The sequence below is a fragment of the Pteronotus mesoamericanus genome, unplaced genomic scaffold (genome assembly GCF_021234165.1).
Source record: "Pteronotus mesoamericanus isolate MK-2021 breed Mesoamerican mustached bat unplaced genomic scaffold, CSHL_Meso_final contig_123, whole genome shotgun sequence".
Taxonomy (NCBI): Eukaryota; Metazoa; Chordata; class Mammalia; order Chiroptera; family Mormoopidae; genus Pteronotus; species Pteronotus mesoamericanus.
Window position 1 is genome coordinate 687,462 of NW_026555049.1, and position 22,988 is coordinate 710,449.

Below are 22,988 nucleotides of genomic sequence, written 5' to 3' on the forward strand. Positions count from 1 at the left end.
TGTCAAGTATGGTACTCTACTATAAAGTTTGTGGGGGTGTGAGGTACACACTGACCTTTTATACCAGCATAAGGATACATTTTGTGCTAGTGGTCAGACTGGCCTATTTTCTATTTTCAGTTGCATTGAGTTTCATACTAATTTTTACCTAGCCCTTTGGGGACAAAAAGTACAAATTGTCTGATAGCAGCTGAAGGGTACTTAGGTGACTGGATATTCTGTTCGGATATTAATCTATTGGGCAAAAGTATCCTACCACCTTATCCAACCTGCACTTTATCCTGACTTTCTCCAAGCACTTTACAAGAACATAGTGTAGTTAGGATTTGAAACACAAAGGATTTGAAATTTTCACAGGCGCACTCCACAACTTGATAATGGAACCAAGCGACATCACCCAAGATTCCTGGCTCCCTGACTTTAAGCAATTTAGAACAGTTTTACAAATGCATTAGCACTGTGCCAATTGTAGAGGTAGTCAGATGTAATTTGACACTTTTTTTTTTCTCCAGAAAGTCATAGATTACCCTCCTACCCCCAAAAAACCTTTTCAAAGGCTCCACTTAAAGATCTTTTTTCCATCCTCTATTTCCTCACTTTTCAATCTGTTTGGTTTTCCATTTTCCTTTCCCACCTGCTGTTCCTTCTCAAACTGTCTCAGCAGATGTTGAGTAGATTTGTTACTGATTCATTTTGCAATCTTAATGTTCTAATTCAAAACTCATGTATTAATGTGTACACTATCTACATTCCTGGAAAGCTTTTTCAGCAGCCTATCCTGGAAAATGACCAGTGAAGGCGCCTGGCATTGCTTTTAAGTCTTTGGTGGGTGGGGAGGGGGAAAAGAAAAAAGCCCCAGACTATCTGGAAGAGTTGCTAATGCCTGTGGCCACAAGGAGTAACTTTTTATGTTCCCTGTTTCCTTGCTCACTAGGACTATTTTACCATCCCTTGGTTGTCTCCATCATAAGTTGTATATAAGAGTATTGCTCTCAAATTGCATAGCTTTAAATATAAGGGATTCTGAAGCTCCCAGTTAGAAGATGCTGTTTAAATTCGGTGACTATTGTTTTGACACTGACAGTTCAGCAGCCCCCACACACCCTCTTTATTCTTTTTGAACTGCCAGTTGCATGGAAAATAGCAATGTGCTTCTTTGACTTTTTGTTAAACCGTTTCTAAAAATTTTCCTGGCATTTGCTTGAGACCAGTCTGTAATGAGAGTAATAGTGCTGACACAGCATGTGCTCCACATTGCCGTTGCTTGTGGTGATAGATATACATTAAAAAAAGAGCCTTTCAACCTGAAGTTCCTGAAGGGCAGGCGAATGCTTGGCAGTTCAATGCTCGGCAGTTCAATTTTGACACAGTGCTGGGATAGAGGACACCTGCAGACAGTTACCCCCTCCGTGTGGAGAGAAAGGACAAACTGTCTTCTACTAAAGCAGGCCCTGTCCCTCAGCTCACTAGTGAGGATCCTGATGGAGGGCAGCCCTCTCTTCTCAAGGCGACTTGTGATAGAATCACTATGGAATGGATTCCATAATCTAACCTTTGGTAAATTGTACAGATAAAACTTTGGTTCATTAAGTGGACAGGTATTTTTACTGACACAAAAACAGACACATAGATCAAGGAACTGAATAGAGAGCCCAGAAATAAACCCATGCCTAAATGGTCAGTTAATCTACAACAAAAGAGACACAAATATCAATAGGGTAAAGGCAGTCTCCTCAATAAATGGTGTTGGGAAAACCGGACACATGCAAAACAATGAAACTAGACCAATTGGAGACTGAAATTTAAGACCAGAAACCATAAAACTCGTAGAAGAAAATTTGGGCAATAAATTCATAGCAGTCTTAGCAGTGTTTTTTGTTTTGTTTTGTTTTGTTTTTTGATGTGTCGTCTTGGTTAAAAGCAAAAAAAGCAAAAATAAACAAATCGGGCAAAGAGCACACTCTGGCTCTCTTTCAAGGATGGTGTCCAGAGTGGCCATAGAATAATTTTTTTCTGTCTCATCAACTAGAACTTAGTCATATACTCATTCCTAAATATAACTAGCTATGTACACAGGTAAAAATTAAATCACTGTGGAAGAAGAGGAGAATGTATTTTGAGGGACAGACATGAAAGGATTTGTTCAATCTCTTTAGTCTGATGTTTAGTCTGTACCTTTCCGTTTAGTCCTGTTGTCATGTTACCACGTGAACCCCATGCACCCGCCCGAAGTCGTCTTGTGACCCTGGGGTGAAAGGGACTGCCTCCTCTTCTAAAGCACATAGCACTTTTAATCTGTCTTGTAATTACCATGTGCTGGACTGTGCTGCTGTCATTCGTCGGCATATGGCCTCCCTGAAGTCATAAGGTCTCACCACAGTGTAAACGCTTGTGGTGACTATATCTTATGTATCTGTAATACCTTGCCAAGCGCCTTATAAATAATTGGATAATTAAATAAATTATAAATAAAAAAGATCTTTATTTTTTGAGAGAGGAAGGAAGGGAGAAAGGGAGGGAGAGAGACATCGGTTGCCTCTCACACGTGTCCCCAACTAGGGACCTGGCCTGCAATCCAGGCCTGTACTCTTACTGGAAATGAAACCAGCAACCCTTCTACCCAATCCGCAGAGCCACACCAGTCAGGTCAATAATTGGTTCTTAATAAATATTTCTTATATTGGAAAATAAATAATCTTGATGACTTCTTGGTTTCTTGTATAATTTTCAGGAAAGGAAGATGGAGCAACCTAGTGGGAGGAGTTTTATGCAAGTGTTATGTGAAAAATATAGTCCTGAAAATTTTCCTTACCGCCGTGGTCCTGGCGTGGGAGTCCACGTCCCAGCTACACCTCAGGGCTCTCCTATGAAAGGTAAGAAAGATGGGACCTACAGCATTTGTTTGCTGGAGCTTACTTAGGACATTAAACCAGAATAGTGCCTTCTTTGCAAATGATTTTCTTTATTTTGAATTAGGAGTCAAATGGTCTTTCTCCCTTGCCATGATTTCAGTTTTTTGAAAATCATGAAAGGACCTGTTTTGCTTCTGATTCGCCAAAAAGCATTTTATTTATTTATTTTTAGAGAGAGCAAAAAGGAGGAAGGAGAAGGAGAGATACATTGATATGAGAGAAAAACATTGATCAGTTGCCTCTTGTAAGAGGGCCCTGACCTGGGACCCAACCTGCAGCCCAGGCATGTGCCCTGACTGGGAATTGAACCAGTGACCTTTCACTTTGTAGGACAACGTCCAGCCAAATGAGCCACACTGGTGAGGGCATGGCCAAAAGGCATTTTAGCTGCACTCGTAGGGCAGGAACAATTTGAGTGATCATGTTTCAAGTACATATTCTTTCAAGGAAATAGTAGGCTGCAAGATACTATAAAACTGTACTGTACCCTCAATGGCCTAACAGCCCAATTGGACTACAAGATAGTCACATTTACAAAAATACGAAACCAGATAGTTTACTTTGAGCCAAATGAATGGCATAGTGATTGGGAAAGAAGTTTAGAAGAGAGTTAATAAATATTATCAGAAAAGGGTTCAAAGCTGTGAGACTTGAACTAACCCTTCAAGAATGTAAAATCTGGTTAGAGAGGAGATAAAGACTTCCTAAAAAAGGGAATACATGTGAGCAGAGATCTACAGCTAGAAGGGTGCATGTTGTGTTTTGTGCTTGCCATTTTAGCGTAATGTTGTAATTACCATTAAGTTCTTCATAATTATGGGAGATGATTATTGAGCAGTGTCTTAGTTCCTATGTCTGAAGATTACTGAGCGTTTTATTTCTTGGTACAGCTGTCGTAGCACTCCATGGAAACGAGTGACAGGAGGAAGTGGGCTTCTTACTTGGTCATTGTTTTTCAGGATCCATTCTCATTCTGAATAAACCAATACTGATAGGTACTAAGTTTGAAAAAATCATGTAATTTGAGGCCTGCACTAATAAATATTACCTTTGCGAGTCCTTGTTTTTTACCAAATAGGGAAAGCATGATTGAATTCTCATGTTTATCCTTTTTATTAGAGATGGTAAGTGATTTTATTGACACATGTAGAACAGAAATAGTATAACAGAGACTATCTTCAATGGTTTGAGATAATTTTGAAAGGCAGTAAAAGGTAAAAATACATACCAGACAGAGAGAAAAGAGCTATCCAGAATGATACTTTTGAACTAAATTTTTAAAAAGGAAAGAATCAGGGCCAACAAGAAGATAACGGCAGTCAGACATGCGTCACGTGAACCTGGTGTTCAGATGACGGTGGTAGCGTGGACAGAGCGTACACAATCCCGGTGGGAGGTAAAGCCGCCAGCACGTTTTTGGTGGTTCCAGTCCAGTTCTTCCCATCTCCTCCTGGTTCATTTTTGAACCAGACTATCTCCTGGTTCACATTTGACTATCTCCACTTAGAATTCAGAACTCTTGGGTCCCCTCATAGCCTGTATTTTCTAGGTCCTTGTGCATTTTCCCACAATTTGATTTTGATTCCTGGGGCCAAACGTGTGTAGACAAGAATTAGGTTGACACAGAAAGTGTTGTGTTTCCTGTGATTCAGACCGCCTCAACCTCCCAAGCGTCCTGGTGTTGAACAGCTGCGGGATCACCTGTGCGGGAGATGAGAAGGAAATTGCCGCCTTCTGTGCTCATGTGTCAGAACTAGATCTTTCTGACAACAAACTCGAAGACTGGCATGAGGTAAAGTTTGATAGGGCTGCATTTCGATGAAATGTAGCTAAAATCATTGTATTGTTTATGTTGTGAAGTATTCTGCTGAATTCGCCTCTCACTTGAGACTCTTGTCTGTATGTCTCAAGATAACTAACTGCTTCAGCTGTTCTTATGGTAATTTTTCAGTTGACTTGATTTTTGCTAAGTTGCTTTTTATTAATGTGAAAAGCACTGAGGAACTTTATTCCAGGTATCAAAAGGTTAGTAAGCCTACAGATGTTTAGACTGCTAGCAATGCATTAAATTTTCTACTATTTTCACTAGTTTATACATCCTATACTTATTCTCTACTACTACTTCAACATTTATTACTATAAATTTATATAAAAATTGCTTGAGGTTGAAACTAAAATTCTAAAAATATTCTCTTTACTGAAATTTATTACAAATATTTTAGAACTTTTTTTTATTGTCTCTCTGGTGATTTAACATAACTGATGTCTTTTGATGTCAGAGTAACTCTAAACCAAGTACACAAATAAAAATATTATAACACTCTTTCATGTTATTATACATATTATTACCTATCTGATTATAACATTGTCTAATAGGAGTTATCCTTAAGAATAAGGAAAAAATAGCCTTTCCTACTTGATTTCTTCTCCTGCCATAATTTAGTCTCTTATTTCTTGCCTGGAAAGCTTGCTAATAGGTTATAGTGCCTCAGTTTTATTTTGCTTCCTCTAAGCTTGTCCCTCTAAGTGAGTAAATGGAATGTGGTTGACACCCTCCTGTTTGAAGTCCTTTACCTGTGTTGTACTGCGCGGAAGCGGAAGGCTGAACTCTAGGTGTGGCTCCAGTCACAGGGCCCTTTGCCGTTCCGGGAGCTCTGTCTTCATCTTGAGTCCATGCTTTTTCTTACAGCTCACGATAAACTCTGGACACAAGAAGCTTCTTTGCTTTTAATTCATTCTGAATCTATTGCCGTCTTCCTGTGTCTTTCAAAACTTGGCCCAGGCGGCTGTTGCTCTGTGAGACTTTCCGCGCTGTCACTCGTGTGGAGCCAGACCGCCCAGTGCCCGCATCATGCTGCTGTGAAAGGCGCCATCGCAGTGGGCTGCAGTCACTTGTGCACTTGACATTTTCCAACTAGACTGAGCTTATTCAGAGTAGAGATTTTGTCTTTTCATCGTCAGTACCAGTGTACTAGGCACCCAAATGTTTGTTGAATTCATTAATGAATAAATGATTGTCTCTTAAGGGTTGATCAAAACAACTGCTTCAGCTCTTCTTGTGATCTTAGGAAATCGACTTAGTAGTGCCTTTGTTTGCTCATCTGTAAGATTAAATTAATCATTGCAACACTCTGTAGATGGTAAATGTTATACAAATTCTAAAACAGCTTTCTTCTTTAAGAAAAATCTATCTGTACCTAGTTTTCTTCAGCTTTTCATATATTTATTTATTTTATAGTCTTTTAATCTGGTAATTGTGCTCCCAGTTATAGTTCCTGTCTCTGTTAAGATGTTTACCAGAATCCTTTGAGAGGCATGTCACTTGATTTCTAAGTGACATGTAATTGTGTGTGTGTGTGTGTGTGCGCGCGCGCAGATTCATTAGGCTGTTCAACAAAAAAGACACCCCTATTTGTACATGTATTTATTGATACACTTATTTAAACAACTAGTATAGTTCACTTTTTAGTAAATTATGATATGTCTTTAACAAATTCCTTTTTTTGTCCTTCGAGGTGCATGATTGACATGCCTCTCTCTACACTGCACAGATGCAGAAACTCCTTGTCAACCCTCTTCCCCCACGGTTTCCACTGTCATCCTACTGCTGAGCCTCTGGTGACCTTTCTGATGTGCATGGTGACAAGTCAGACCAAATCTTCTGAATCACTTCAGCTCCTATGTTTGCATGCTGATTTTCCTAAATTAGTTTCTTTGGGAGTATAAAATTATACAAAGGTGGTGTGCTTTGTGCTTTGACCGGTGTTTTGACCATGTACGTAAGTTTTGCTTCCTGGCAGGAATAGTTTAACAGTTATGTGCCTTACTATAGCTACCTCAGAAGAACAATTTATGTCATTATGGACCAGGACACAGTTTACACCAAGTAATTCAGCCTTTCCTCTGCTTAGACAAGGATCTTCACTTATTTTTCAGACCACAGTGGCATATATAGCCAGAAGGTCACGTTTAATTGTGCTCTGTTTAGTCTGTGTGTTCCTATATGTATGTGCTCTATAATTTGTTTTCAGATCAATGTTTGTTGCTGCTGCCCTTCAGGTTTCTCTTTTCCAGTTTATTTTCGTTTTCATCATTGCTTTATGTTTTGTCCTTAGCTTTAAATGTAGTTTGTCCCAGTCTTCTAGAATATATATCAGAACACAGATAGATGCTAGAAGTACTGACGGCAAAAGAATATTGATTTTTAGGATTGATTAAACCCTTTGCCAGGTTACAAAAGCCTCATAGGTCACAGTTTTAAGACATTACATTTCAACCCCATGGCAGCCATATATGTGATTACCAAAAGGATCATTTGTCTCTGTCTATTAACTAAGTTTATTCAGGCAGTATTTGATATAGCGATGTGGAACAAAATCATATCATTTGTTCTTTTAGTGTTTCGAGTGATCACTGATGCTATGAGGAACTTCCGTTGTAGTTGAAACTGCTGGCTGCTGTATGTCCAGAGACAAAGATAAATATGAGTAGGAAGCAAAATACTTTGGGGGAAAACAAAGATTTGTCTCTGTCCTTCTAAAATTGGTCATCTTTGTATTTTAAAAAAAAAGATTCCTTTTTTCAGCTTTTGACTTGAATTTTTGTCTAACTAGATTTCAGTCTGATCTTTCCCAAGGTATATCCTTTTTTTCTGCCTTTCTTATCGGAACCATTTTATAAAAGAAATTAAAGCAAGTACCTGAAAGATGGAGGGATTAGTTACAAAAGTGAGATAGAGAATAGTTGGATATAAATTACAGATTGTTGTCTTGCAGTGCTTTTCCCATTTTTCTTCAAACTATAATTTATTTCTGTTTAGAAGCCAGAGTAGCAGGTCCTCTATGAAATCGTACAATCGTGGGGACTCAAAAGGAGATCTCAGTTCATCTCCAGGTCTCTGCCCATGAAGGTCTTCAGCTCACTCCAGCTAAAGGAGGTTTTTTTGTTTGTTAGTTTTTTAGAATTTAAAAAAGAAAAGTAATCATATTGCCCTAGAAGCTTATTGACTATTTGCCAGTCTTTGCAATTAGGACATTTTTCTGTCATAAATAAATTTGCTTATATAATGAATATTATATTTTTCAGAATCTTATTAATTTAAGGTTACCCTAAAATTCTTTATAATTCCACCTTTTAAAGAAAATATTTATTTCTAACGTGTATTATTTTTCCTGCTTTAATTATTAGACAATGTCCAGTTTTCCTTTTTGGAATATTCCAGGGCTAATAAGTCATTATTCTAAAACTTCATTCTCATTGGACAGTAGTGTAGATGAAGACTATGAAAAAGATTACATCAGTATCTGTTAGCTTTGGGAATTCTCCCAGAAATAGCTTCAAAAACACTTGAATTACCAATTTTTAAAAAAATTTTAGTTATTGATTTTTTTGGAGGGGAAAAGGAGGAGAAGGGGAGAGAGAGAGAGAGAAAGAAATATCAGTTTGTTGTTTTCACTTACTTAAGCATTCATTGTTGGCTCCTTGTATGTGCCTGTACTGGGGATCGAACTTGCAACTTTGGCATATTGGAACTGTGCTTTAACCAGTTGAGCTATCTGGCCAGCATAAATTATTGATTTTTGAGTATTTTGCTCTTTATTACAAAAATAAAATATGGGGGTGTTAGTAAAGGATAATCTTTTATTTAACTAAGGCTGTACCTATAATTAGCAGTTATTCTACATGTTGTAGTTGAAGCACGATTCTTCTTCATCTTTTTTTGCCCTTACAAGAGACAAACATAGATGGTTATCACCTTCTTTATGAAATTCCTTCATACCATTCGTGTTCAGATGGTGGAATACAGTAGAGGGTGCACCCAGCGTGGACCCCTGAGCTGTGGTGTGGCCACAAACCCAACTGCAGATCCAAGTCATGTATCACACAAATGCTTGATGAAGCAGGAGAATAGTGTACAGACTCGTGTAAATCCCTTACACAGTAAACTGAAGCCTAGTATACTTTCCCTAAAAGATAGCCAGTTTCTTCATTTGTGAAGTGAGGGTAAAAATGGTTTCACCTTGAAGAGTTTGCATGAAGAATGGATGAAATAACATATGTGAGGACCATTCCCTCTGACATACTTCTCTGAACCTTCTTGGAATTCATCTACTTCTCACTGATTTTAGAGTTTCTGAACTATACAGTACACAGCAAATCCGATATAAAGTACAGATTGCTTTTTCTTTCTACCCATAGTTCTCAACACTGAACACCTTTTTAACGTTGCCTGTGGAGCTCTGAAAAGAACCAGGTATCCGAGTGTCGCCATGAAGCTCGCCCTACATGTGTAGCTCCTGAGTCAGTCGTTTAGAGTAGATCCTGGAAATCAGTATTTTTGGAACTTGTACCCCTGATTTTAAATATGACATTTAAATACAATAAATATGACATGACATATAGCCAGGATTGAGGTACTGGCTCATACTAAACTCCTATTAGCAATAGTTGTGTTTATTGAGTGATTTTGTACTCTTAATTTATTCAACAGACACTAAGTGCCCCTACGCAGTAGTGAGCTAAGTGAGTACTATCCCGGCTTTCATGGAGTTTACATCCTTTTGGGGAATGGGTAAGGAAACAAGTTTCTAAAAGATGAGCCAAGCACTGTGTTAACTGCTTTACACATATATCTCACTTAACTCTACCAACAATTCTGTGAAATAGATGGGTACTATTTTCTCTGTGTTCCAAATGAGGAGACTGAGATATGAGAAAGTTAAGAAAGTAGTCAAACCACACAACCAAAAGTGTTGGAACCTGGTTCGAATACAGGTTTTCTAACTTGAAAACCATTGCAAACTATTCTGTTGTGCTCCTTTTCTCATAACTTTTAGTTGCCACATTAATGTTTAATGCGTTGGCTGAACTTCTAGTATTTATTTTATATTATCAGCTTTGTTCTTGTTTTTTTCTGGGGACAGTTACAGTTTACTGGTGTGACACAGTCATCCCCCTTTATCCATGGAGTACACATTCCAGACCCCCGGGGGTGCCTGAAGCCACTGATAGTCTCCAACCCCATGCAGACCGTGTTTTCTTGTCTGCACATACACACACTTGATGGCTTCCCTTCATCATATCAAAATTGCCAGCATCACTGCTCTTGTGCTTTGGGCATTATTATTAAGTAACAGAAGGATTACTTCTAAGCGCCGACCTGATCACCAAGGTGGTTAGTAAGTAACGAGCGAATGGGTGGTGGCAGGGCGTGTGTTCAGCATGGACACACTGGGCAAAGGGGTGGTTCCGTCCTGGGTGGGCAGCAGCGGCACCGAGCGGGACTCCCGGGTGCCTGGTTTGAAACTTACGGCTGCTCTGTTTGTGGAATTTTCCGTTTGGTAGTTCCAGACTAGGATTGACCGTGGGTGACTGGAGCCGTGGAAAGTCAGGCTACAGGTCGGGGCTGGGGGCTGCTATACGTTGGGAAGAACAATGGCTCTGATTTTTGAATTCTTGATTGGGCTTTCGTGACTCTTGAGACTGTATTTAACATAAGATGTTAATTATTTAACATCTCTGACTCAGTGTCTTTATTTTTTAAAATGAAAATAGTTTTAGTTATCTTGCAGGTTGCTTTGTGAATATAGTGAAATGATGTCAAGGAGACTAGAACTATCCAAAGCAAATAGCTAAGGTCAATAATGCTTAGTTCCTTTTAAAAAATGTTTTTTTCTACCAAATTCCTTGCTAAACCACTAAATTGATGATCATATTTTATTAGATAGTAGTGGATGCTCTTTAATATTTTTAGCCAATATAGTTTAAAGTTTAGTACATCTTCGAGCCAAAGCTGAAACTTTTCTAAGTGATTGTGGCTGTTATGTAGTCAGTTTTGAACACCTGAATTGTTACTTTGTGACCTTCAGTAAAGTTTTAATTAGCTTTAACGTTGTAATGAGGATGGAAGGAGCTATTCAAAGAGGATTACATGACCCAATCTCAGCTCTTTCAAAATTTGTAGCCTAAAATGTCACCTAAACTCTCTTTTCTCCATTTATCAGAGAGAATATCACATAGAACAGAATCAAAAACCATGCCAAAGGCAACAAGGGAAATCTTGTTTGTACCATTACTTTCCAGTTATGACATTATTTCATAGAGAAAGATTAAGTTATTTGCCGAGACTTGTTGAAATTATTCAGGCCCCTCTGTGGCCACTATCACTAAATAGGACTCCCTAATGTGGGCTGCCTTTTGCCTGCAGACCCCTCACTTAGGCTTTTGTGAGCATGATTGCTATTAACAGCCTCTGATTACTGCCTGATATGCTTTTCTTTTTTCTCCCTAGGTCAGTAAAATTGTGTCAAATGTTCCCCAGTTGGAGTTTCTAAACCTGAGTTCCAACCCTCTGAATTTGTCGGTTTTAGAAAGAACGTGTGCTGGGTCCTTCTCTGGGGTTCGCAAACTTGTCCTCAATAACAGCAAAGCTTCCTGGGAGACAGTCCACACTATACTGCAGGAGTTACCAGAGTAAGCCCAGAGAGCGTGATGGAGGGGTTGTGTGCTCATCCGTGTTGGCACATAGAGTTACTGCTGCTCTCCCCCCGCAGAAATACTAGAGCTGCAGATATGATGGAGAAAGGTTATAGAAATGAAGTAATTACAATGAGGGCGTGACTGTAACTTAGAAGCATTTTTATTGGAATGCTTGTTCAGTGTTGAGTAACACCATGACATAGGATATGTTATTCTTTGGCTAGAAAATATCCCTGAGAAGCACATATCATTCTAGATCAACCCAGCCTTTCTCCCTCCTAATCTTCGGATTACCTGATTTCAGAATTTTGCCTCAACCCTTTTCTTTAGGGGGAAAAAACATCAGTGTCTCTAAAATATATTAACACTGAGATGATTAAGTACATAGCTGGCCTCATTTGGAAATGAACCTGGTGTTCTTTTCAGTAACTTAAGCAAGAAATTATACTTTTTTCAGTTTAGAAATGTCTTGTTTGTATCTATCTTTGAATATGCATAAATGTTCAAAGGAAATAATTTAAAGAAATATATGAAGCTGTAGTTTCTTTGACTGTATAAATACGAACATTTTCAAAGCCTTGCAGAATTTGGTCTCACTCTCCTTAATCCATCTCAGTTTCTCACTATCTCTCTAAGCAGGTGGGTCTCCTCGCAGCCTGCAGCCTGCAGCCTGCAGCCTGCAGCCTGCAACATCTCGCATGCATAGATCTTTGAGATCCCAGTTCCACTTCCTAGTCACATGACCTTTGATAAGCTAATTAACCCCTTTGAGCTCTATCTCCTTATTTATAAAATGGGCATAACTATATCTACCTTGCAGAGATAGAAGTACAGCGTGTAAAGCACCTGGCACAGGGCCTGACACATGGTAGGAATTCAATAAACAGTAGTTACTGTTTTATTCCAAACATTTCTTCCTGTTGTTTCTGGAATTTTATTCCATCTCTTCTCAACTTATGCCCCTTCTTCAAGGTCAAGCATCCTTTCCTGATTATACTAACTGCAATTGTAATTCCATTCCTATATGAAACACTGTTGTACTTACAGCTAGTACTGCTTAATTAAGCACAAAAGTAATGTAGTACTGGGCTGTATCTTCTCTGCTATATTCCCAGCTGTATTTTAAGCTTCAGGAAGACATTTTTATATTTTTTCTACAATACCTAGGAGAGACTCACACGTAGTAGGCACTTATTTATCTCTTGGATAAATGAAAGTAGGTGCAAAGTAGAAAATGAACTGCTTTACGCAATGAAATCTTTCCTTTTTTTCTTTGCAGTTTGGAGGAGCTCTTCCTGTGCCTTAATGACTATGAAACAGTGTCTTGTCCTTCTATTTGCTGTCATTCTCTGAAGCTCCTGCACATAACAGACAATAACCTCCAAGACTGGACTGAAATACGAAAGTTAGGAGTTATGTTTCCTTCACTAGATACCCTCGTCCTGGCCAACAATCACTTGAATGCTATTGAGGAGCCTGATGATTCTTTGGCCAGGTTGTTCCCTAATCTGCGATCCATCAGCCTCCACAAGTCAGGTGAGGTGTAGGCTTGTTCTCATTCTACGTGCAAATTGATATGCACTTATGCATGAATACAGTGAAAAGTATATTCCTTTGTCAGGTCTGCCTTCTTATAGGATGCATTTTCAAGAGCAACATGCGGCTGCCTATTGATTATCTGGATTTAACATTCATTTTCATAAATCAAGTGGCATAGCATTACATTAGCTATATACATGTTATATAGTAAAGGGGCGAATTTATATATTTCATCTATATAAAATTGTATATGAAAGAAGTGAAATTAATGAATAGTAAAAGGCAGAGTAAAAAAGAATATAAGGAATTACAAATTAGACCACTTTGTCTGGATTTAGGTTCGGGAATCCCAATCTGCTATGCATTCCAAATGCTCTTTTCTGTTTTGCCGTACTTACATATAATCGATTTCCAGTTTGTTGCCATCTACTTCTGTGTATCATGGGAGTGAATATTTTTAGCCTTTTTTTAAAAGAAATTAATAAAATTTATTTTTTAGAAAAGTTTTAGATTCACAGCAAAATTGAGCAGAAAGTTCCCGCACGCTCCCTGCCTCCAAGCCTGCACCACCTCCCCTACCATCAACGTGGCAGCACCAGAGCGATACGTTTGTCACAATTGAACCTGCCTTGACACATCATCATCACCCAAAGTCCATAGTTTACATGAAGGTCTACTCTTGGTGGTGTTCATTTTAAGGGTTTGGAAAATTTACAATGACACGTGTCTACCACTGTAGTCTGGTATGTAGTAGTTTCCCAGCTCCAGCAACCCCCTGTGCTCCACCGGCATATTCCTCCCGAATCCCTGGCAACCAGGGATCTTTTTCTGTCTCCATAGTTTTGCATTCTCCAGCTATCATGTAGTTGGAATCACCCAGTAGCCTTTTCAGATTAGTTTCTTTCACTTAATAATGTACACTTAAGTTTCTTTTATGTGTTTTCATGGCTTGATAGCTTATTTCTTTATAGCACTTAGATTCTCTAAGGCTCAACACATGCTAGTCCGTTGTCTGAATGGACCGCAGTTTATCCACTCACAAACTGAAGGACATCTTGGTTGTTTCCAAGTTTTGGCAGTTATGAATAAAGCTGCTGTAAATCTCCACGTGCAGGTTTTTGTGTAGACATAGTTTCAGTTCCTTTGGGTAAATACCAAGGAAGGTAATTGCTAGATCATATGGTAAGAATATGTGTAGTTTTGTAAAAAACTGCCAAACTGTCTTCCAAAGTAGCTGTAACATTTTTTCACCCCCCACCCCCCATCAATGAATGAGAGGTCCTGTTGCTTCACATCCTTGTCAGCATTTGGTGTTATTCTTTTGGATTTTGGCAATTTTAATAGGTATGTAGTGGTATCTCATTGCTGATTTAATTTGCAATTCCCTCATGACATAGCACGCTGAGTATCTTTATATACTTACTTGCCATCTATGTATCTCCTTTAGTGAGGTGTCTGTTCAGGTCTTTTGCCCATTGTTTAATTAGGATGTTCATTCTTTTTTTGTGGTGTTTTAAAGAGTTCTTTGTGTTTTTTGGATAACAATCTTTCATCAGTTGTGTCTTTAGCACACACATTCTCCCAATGTGTGGTTTTTCTTCTCATTCTCTTGACATTGTGTTTCAGCCTTTTTTTTTTTAAAACAACTACATAACTAAAAATAACTAACCTACGGCTGAAAAAAACAATTGAATTTGCTGTAGAGGTTATAAGGATGGGAACTGAATTTGAAAAACTAGCATTTGGCATAAGGAAGCTATTTGTTGCATAACTCGACACCTCGTGAGCTAACTCTATTCTTCCTCCCAGGTGGGGATGCCCTTCTGAAGGGATGGGGACAGTTGTGATTTGGGTTAGTTACACGGCAGAGTCCTCATAAATTGCTCCTCCGCCTTCGCCGTTGTTGAAGGCGGCTCAAACTAGAAAGGGGCCGCACTCTGCAACAGGGATGTAACATGCCGTGAGATTGACCAGCATCGTCATCGCAGGAATATTGTTCCTACCAGTGTCAAGTATTGACTTGCATGATACATTTGTCCGCAGCCATAGGAAGAGTGTTGTTTTAGGACTAAATGAACTTAATTTGTTGCATGTTCTTTTTGCTTAAACATTCAGGTTTTTTGTTGTAAATGTCTTGAATCTGTTTTCCCTGCCTCCAAAATGAGGATGGTATGAAAGATAATATTTAGTTTCTGGTTCTGTTGACTTTGCCCCATTTTAGAATTTGGTAAAAATTTGAGTCTGACAGTATCAACTCTGATCGGTAGTTATGTTCTATGAGTCTGTAATTTGATGAAAGGGTTGATCACATCACTTATTTTCTGTGATCATGACATACATCCTGCTTATTGAAACCACCAGTTACTCCCTTTACAAGCCACTTAGGTGGAGAATTAGTAGGGGAGTGTATGTTGGAGAGTAAAGGTCTCTCTCCTTGACCACTGGGATCACAGCAATAGAAGAGATCATAAAGTTTTTATGCTGTTTAAATGTATTCTGTTCTTTCTTTAGATAAAAAAAAAAATTCAGATCTCTAGCCAGGTTATGATTATTTTACCATGTCGCATATTATTAATTGAAGTAATTTTTTTTTGCTATGTTTATCTTCTTATTTGTGTCCTTTTTTGGATTTATTTAAACAATGTATTTCTCAAATTAGGTTTGCAGTCCTGGGAAGACATTGACAAACTAAATTCATTCCCCAAACTTGAAGAAGTGAGATTGTTAGGAATTCCTCTTCTGCAGCCATACACCACGGAGGAGCGAAGGAAGTTGGTGATAGCCAGGTCTGTCGTCCTGATGATTCTGCTCCCCTCCCCCTTGGGGGCCTGGTTGTCTCATTAAAGGAATGACACGCGGCTTAGGAGGGCGTGTGTTATAAATCGTTCTGACTCATGGACAGACTGTGCTCGAAGGAGCTGCTTTTATAGCTCGACGTACTAGACAGGAAGGGATACAGTGTGATGAGGGAAATGTGAAATGCAGTTGGCCTGCCCAGACCACTGCAAAATTCCCTCAAAATCTATTTTATTTTATACTTTTTGATACTTATAATAATCGAAGTTCTGTTTTAGGTCATAATAGGAAATGTTTTAGGTACAATAGGAAATCAGTTGTCCTTATTTTCATTAACACAGTGGTTATTTAAAATGTAAATACCTAAAAATAGGGTTGTTTCATTAATGTAAAACTTAAGAGAGCAGCATTTGTATTTTCTTATTATTATGTAGATCAGCACAGATGTGACTACTACATTGTAACCCTCCTCCTTTGGCTGCCATGCCTTCCTGCCTCAGACTCCCGCAGACTACTGCGGTGGCCCGGGGAGTTCGTGTTCACGTGTGCCTTCAGGGGTAGTGATGTTCAGCTAACATGTAAAGGGCCATGGAGGAACTTTGACCTGTCTTCTTTCTGTCCTATACACAGTAGGTTTGAAAGGGGAACAATAGGCTTTAAGGCTCTCGAAAGAAGAGTGGTCATTTAAACAGGGTGTTGTTGATCTTTCTGACCGACTAACACCTAGCAGATCTTTACTGCTTTCCAGTTGTTGGCACACACATTAATATCTCACCGAAGAAATAAGTTTCAGCATATTTTTCTTCTAAGAAGAAGATGTCTTCGTCTTAGACATCTTGCAGAAGTCTTGCAGTAGGTCTTGTATTTTCTTTTTTACATAGTTCTTTTGTAAATATAATGAATTAATGCCTGAAACATATAAGCCAATTATACTGACCCCTCCATAGCCTTATGCTGTGCCGTGCGGCGCCCTTGGCCCTGTGTGCTGGGGTCCCTGACGCATGGCTGGTCTGAGTGGAAATGCGCTCTGTGTATAAACTGTGCATTGGCTTTCAAACACTTCATATGAAAAAGAAAATGTAAAGTATCTCATTGGCTATTTTTTAGTATTGATTACAGGCTGAAATGATTATATCCTATATCTATTAGGTTAAATAAAATATTAAAATTAATTATATCCTTTTTTTTTAATATGGCTGCTAGAAAATTTAAAATTACATATGTAGCTTTCATTATGTCTAAGTTGGACACTGAAAAATGAGTTATGATGATGAAAGGTCGGTGTCTCAGATAAAAGTGAAACTAAATATTTTTGGTCCCTTTGTTTTATACCACTTTAGTTCTCAGTAGTTATATACAAGCAGAGGTGCATGAAATGTGTCCTTTCAAGAGAATAAGACTAGGCTTCAAACCCATAATTTTACTTCAAAACTAAATATTTTTAATATCCTAAAATGTCCTTATTTTGGTTTCTACTTACAGATTGCCATCAGTTTCCAAACTTAATGGCAGTGTTGTTACCGACAGTGAGCGAGAAGATTCTGAGAGATTTTTTATTCGTTACTATGTGGATGTTCCACAGGAAGAAGTACCATGCAGGTAAAAAATACTTCACTAGTTTAACAACACTTAAGCGAATATTCAGGCAATTTAAAAGCTATTTTCGTAGAGCAAAATGTAATAATTTGTTAGTGCACCCTCTTATTGGATATAGGTTAAGAAATAAAGATACGCAAAAACAAACCAATTTTATCTCATTTTCACAGCGTATTTCTTCTGCCTTGCACTGGGTAAGTATTTCACTGCTTCCAGTAGTTCCCACTCCATCTTCACGTCTTTGATCCCTTTTCATCCTCTTCTCCAGGGGGATAACTTCCCTGTGCTTCAAATTGGTCTCTTTTTTTCACATTGCATCTGCATTTAGGATATTCTGCAATTTGGAAGCTTTTGCAAATGTATGCTAGGTTTAGAGAATATGCAAAAAGGACTGGAAAACAGACTCCAGAAAATATAAAAGGAATTTAGTATGGTTGAGTACGAAGAGAAATGCTGAGGGCTAAGTTACTAATTACCCTTAAGTATAAGAAGAGTAAATTATATATTGTTAAGGGTTAATATATATTGTTTGGTGAGGAACTATCTTTAATACTGTCTAAATATAAAATGAAATGTGACGGGTGTGATACAGGTAAATATAAAAGAAAAAAAAAATTCCCATAACAGGTTTCTAGTACTGGTAACTATGCTCAGTCACCCAAATACTTATGTATTTTCCAAAACAACTTTAAGAATAATATGAGGTCCCATTTAACATAAGGAGTTTCAGACAAACAGGATACAGGTTAAGATTGAATGTGTCAAATCACTTGGTCCTTCTGGTTACAAATTTCTGTGATTCTAATTCATTCTTACTAAACATATTCATTTCCCCCCAACGTTCTCTATTATTTATTGACTTCATGGGGGTCAGCATTCTATAAGGTTCAACCAGTGCTGTATAAAAAGATTTTGTGGTATTTTTAGGGTCCAGTAGAATTTTAAAGCCTAAGCATTTTAAAACTATTAGACAAATTAAGTAAGGATTTAAAAGGTAACCTTTTAAAATGAGCTAAGAATAGCCAGGTAGAGAGAAATAGAGATTACCATGCTTTTTAATACAACTGAACTATCAAGCAAAATTGAGACAGACACATAGATAGAGAGCAGGCTGACAGCTGTCGGGAGTGGGGGCAGGGATTGAGGAAAAAAAAAAGAGGACAAAAAACTCATGGGCAAGGACAACAGTGTGGTGACTGCCAGGGACAGGGTGTGAGAGGAGGAGGAGGAGGGTATAGAGGGATAAATCTGGTAGATGAAGACTTAGGGTGAGGAACACACAATGCATTATACGGATGATGTGTTGTGGGATTGTGCACCTGAAACCTGTAAAATTTTGTTAACCAGTGTCACTCCAATAAATTCAATGAAAATGAGAAAGTAGAGGTAACCTTTTAAAATTAGCTAAGAATAGCCACATAGAAGTAGATATTACCATGTCTTTTAACACAACCCAGAAATACTAGGATAAACTGCATGAAATTTTTTTAGGTAAAGAATGGTCTAATATTTATAGCTTCATTTGATTCAAACTAACATTAATGAGAGAAGTAAATATTCTAGCTTTGAGCCAGAGCCTACCATTATAGTTTGCTTAACTGCCAGTCTGCTGCAAGAAGTGTGTGTGTGTGTGCGTGCGCGCGCGCACTGTAAATTGTTCTCTGATTCTGATGGCGTTAAGTGTCCCAAGAGGCATTTATGTCTCTGTACTAGTCGCTGTTCTTGAAAAAAGGTCATAGGAATCATCTTCAACTAGAGAAAGAATTTATTGGAAGGACACTGAGAAATTGAAAGGATTGTTAGGCAGGCTGAAAGACAAGGCTTAGATAGGAACTGAGGGAGGCAAGGATAGCCAAGGTTTCCTATGTGTTTCCTATGTCTCTGCTGGCACTGTCACATCTAAACACTACAATGCTGGACTTTACTACTGAACACTTGCAGCTGTGTCATGGATTTTGATTCACCTATAAGTCCTGAAAATAATCTCTCCTTGATCTTTGCTTCACTCTTTAAGGGTCAAAAATATACATCTGACCAAATGGTTGGCTATATTTAAGGCATGTGCTCATACTCTGTTTCCCAAGAGATGAGGAGAGAGATTATCTAATTCACTTTAGCTTCTGCAGTGAGATAGTCTTAGGACTTTTCCCCAAACAGAAACAATTCAACAAAAAGAACATCTACTATGGTCTGGCACTCTTGACTACTCAACATCTATACATACATCTTTTCCCCCCCAGTTATATTTTTAAAAATTATTCTTACCTGCTTTCATGTAGTCCTTGTACAAGGCATTTCACTGTCCCTGAAAGATTACCCATTTATTCTAATCCTAAGCACTCTGATTGATTAACTACTACAAAAGATACATGCAGTCAAGCAGTTTTAATTAACCACTCTGGAGATCCAAAATGGTGTCAGAGTAGGTGGGAGGTACCCTCACCTCCTCTCAGGACCAGACTGGAATTACAACTGAAACAGAACAATCAGCTTGAATAATGACTGAAGACTAGCTGAACAGAAGTCTCATAACCAAGGATTTACAGAAGAAGCCACATTGAGACTGGGAGGGAAGGGCGGAGCCCCCACATGCTATGGTTGAGAATTGGGAGGGCTGTCTCATCCACAAAGGTCCCCCTGAGGAGTGGCAGGTCTCAGCTCCACGTCACGCTTTCCAGCCAGGAAAACTGGTGCTGGGGAGGGGCATCCACGTAACATCTGGCTATGAAAGTCAATGGGAATTTTGTCTGCCCGGGTGAGATGGGAGTCTTCTAGGAACCCAGTCACCCTCTAAAAGGGTCCAGACCAAAAAATATTCATGGCCGCTTGCCCTGAGCTCCAGCAGAGGGAAGACAGCTCAGAGTAGATGGAGTCATACAGGGAGAGATTTGGTTGTGTGGCTTCGAGGAGGGGACTATAAGAGATAGTGGCCATTATCCCAATACTGAGTCCCGCTTCCATACAGCCCACAGATGCCTTCTTTCCTGGGTCAAGAGCTTTCCCCTCCATATGCTCAGTCTGGGTGGATACAATAGCCCCACCCTCCCAACCACCTGTGGCTCCTGCCCTGCCAAGCTTACAACCTGTAGAGGAGTTTGCTGGCTGTGGCCAGCCTAGGCCTGTGGTGCAGGCTTTCTTGGAAGGCTCTCGAGGAGGTTCATTTCCCCACCTACTCAGTGCCCACACCCCAACTGGCACTACCATTCCTGTGTAGAGCCCTTACTCCATAGAGCCAAATCTTAATCTGTTTTAGTTTGATCAACTCCACTGGCCTTACCCTGAAAATTCCCTGAGACCACAAAGGTTCAGAGGCTTCAGGCTGGTGACAACTGGCCTTAATGTACCTGGGAACTTTTGCTGAGTGGACTCAGATGCAGTACTGTTGACTGAATCTATATCAACCTGGTGAACATTACTCATTCCTTACCTGGTAGTTCACTGAGGACGTGCCTCACATAACTTGCATATTGCCTGTGGCTCCTTCAGTGACTAAGCCTAACAGATAGCCCATTGGTGGAGGTCTATCTCTGGGTACCTTGGGCCTTTTGCTGACCTGCCCCCAGCCTTGGTACTGATGGAGGCCAAAATTGGTATGGATCTTGGCTGCTCCCATGTGCCCTAGGCCCAGTGGAGGCAGCCACAGACTGGATTCGTAGCTCCAAACAGGTCACAGGCAGTGTCTGACATTGACGTGCACCAGAGTGCTTTCCAAGAGATCCCAGAACTAACACACCCAGTGGCTACCTCGAGACAACAGAGCACAACCCAATTAGCTTCTCAAGCTGAATACCAAAAGGGAGATCTGAGCAGGCACCAAACCCTGATGGGGTGAATTCCACTTAATGGGATCAGCTCTCACATAGCAACTTGTACACTGTGGTTGAGGTCAATCCTCACAGCCCACCTGAGAGTCAACCCCACCCATGGACAGGATGGGCCAACAGCAATCAAGACTCAACTACAAAAGGAGGGCTTATATAACCCACCCAAGGAACATTCCTGGAGCACCTAACTCAAGTGATCAGGGAGATGGCACCATTGAGCCCCACAGGATGCTTACTACATTAAGTCTACCCTTCCATGACTGGGAGATAATACACAGAAAGAAACACAAAGAGGCAGCCAAAATGGGGAGGGAAAAAACACGTCCCAAATGAAAGAATAGGAGAAATCCCCAGAAGACTAAATGAAATGGAAGCAAGCAATCTCCCAGATTCAAAACAGTGGTTAAAAGGATCCTCAAGGAACTTTGGGAAGAGTGGATGAACTAAGAGAACTTAAAGAGATCATAAACATAAAAGGACATAGAAACCATAAAAAAGAACACAATATCCAAAATGAAGGATACACTAGAAGGCATCAACATCAGATTAGATCACGTAGAGGATTGAATCAGCAATTTGGAAGACAAGGCAGCAGAAAACACCCAGTTGAAGAAGCAAAAAAGAAAAATGAGGGGGGACCTCTGGGACAACGTGAAGCATTAACAACATCCATATCATAGCGTTACCAGATGGAAAAGAGAGAGAGCATGACACCAAGAACTAATTTGAAGAAATAGTGACTAAAAACTTCTCTAACCTGGTAAAGGAAAAAGATACACAATCCAGGAAGCACAGAGTCCCACAAAAGATGAACCCAAAGAGGACCACACCAAGACACATCATAATTAAAGTGGCAAAGGATAAAGCCAAAAGGAGGATAACAAAAGCAGCATGAGTATGACAGTTATATACAGTGGACTCCCCATAAGACTGTCAGCTGGTTTCTCAACAGAAGCATTTCAGGCCAGAAGGGAGTGGCATGAAATATTCAAAGTGATTAAAAGCAAGGAATTACAACCAAGACTACTCTACAGAGCAAAGCTTTCATTTAAAATTGAAGGGGAAATGAAGAGCTTTCCAGACAAGAAAAAGCTAAAGCAGTTCATTAGCACCCAAATAATATTGCAAGAAATGTTAAAGGGAGTTATTTAAGAAGCAAAAAGGAATTTTTTTAAATGAAAAGAACATAATTATAAAGAATAAAATGACAATACATGAGTACATATCAATAATCACTTTCAATATAAATGGATTAAGTGCTCCAATCAAAAGACATAGGGCCTTGCTGTGGCCTTGCTGCCTATTGATGTAGCTGTGCCTACTTTCTCACTCACTAGTGGTTAGATACCACAGTTTGGTGTTTCTCTTCCTTCTTGAAATTGAAATGGGCGGCCTGATCTCAATGTGTTCTAGCAGCCTCTCTGGCCAATAATACATTTTTCAAAGATACAGGTGCCTTACTCACTAATGTATTTTTCAAGGGAGAATGAAGTGTCGTCTGGGTCCTCTTAGTGCTTGTAGATGGAAAACGAGTGAAGGGTTAATAAGGGTTACAATAATTTTCATTATTCCCGTGTACTGTAATTTTTGAATTCCTTCTTTCACATTATCCCAAAGAATTTGTGACATCTCAACTTTCTTTAGAATAGACCACCATTGAGTCCAATTTCTAATCAGCCAACTAGACAAAAATTTAGAACTACTCTAAATGGTTCTAAACCACTGAAACTAGCTTTTTGAATTCAGAGTTGCTGTTAATGTATCTATATCAACAAAATCAACTAGATCTAAAATTGCTTTTCCTTCGTTCAACATACTCTGAATCTATTACTATACACATTTT

General features: G+C 39.2%; 1 protein-coding gene across 3 annotated transcripts in view; it reads left to right on the forward strand.

Moving 5' to 3' along the window:
• The window catches only part of TBCEL (tubulin folding cofactor E like), a 63,680-nt gene that overhangs the window by 12,026 nt on the left and 28,666 nt on the right, over positions 1 to 22,988 (forward strand). For 2 of the 3 annotated variants that reach the window (XM_054587606.1, XM_054587612.1), the window contains exons 2-7: positions 2,732 to 2,873; positions 4,565 to 4,704; positions 11,203 to 11,384; positions 12,670 to 12,926; positions 15,589 to 15,715; positions 17,208 to 17,324. In XM_054587606.1, the coding sequence (XP_054443581.1) occupies positions 2,741 to 2,873; positions 4,565 to 4,704; positions 11,203 to 11,384; positions 12,670 to 12,926; positions 15,589 to 15,715; positions 17,208 to 17,324 (956 nt within the window). In that variant the 5' untranslated portion in view covers positions 2,732 to 2,740. Of the gene's footprint in view, positions 1 to 2,731; positions 2,874 to 4,564; positions 4,705 to 11,202; positions 11,385 to 12,669; positions 12,927 to 15,588; positions 15,716 to 17,207; positions 17,325 to 17,491; positions 17,516 to 22,988 lie in introns of all 3 variants that reach the window. The other variant, XM_054587598.1, reaches the window with a different exon arrangement.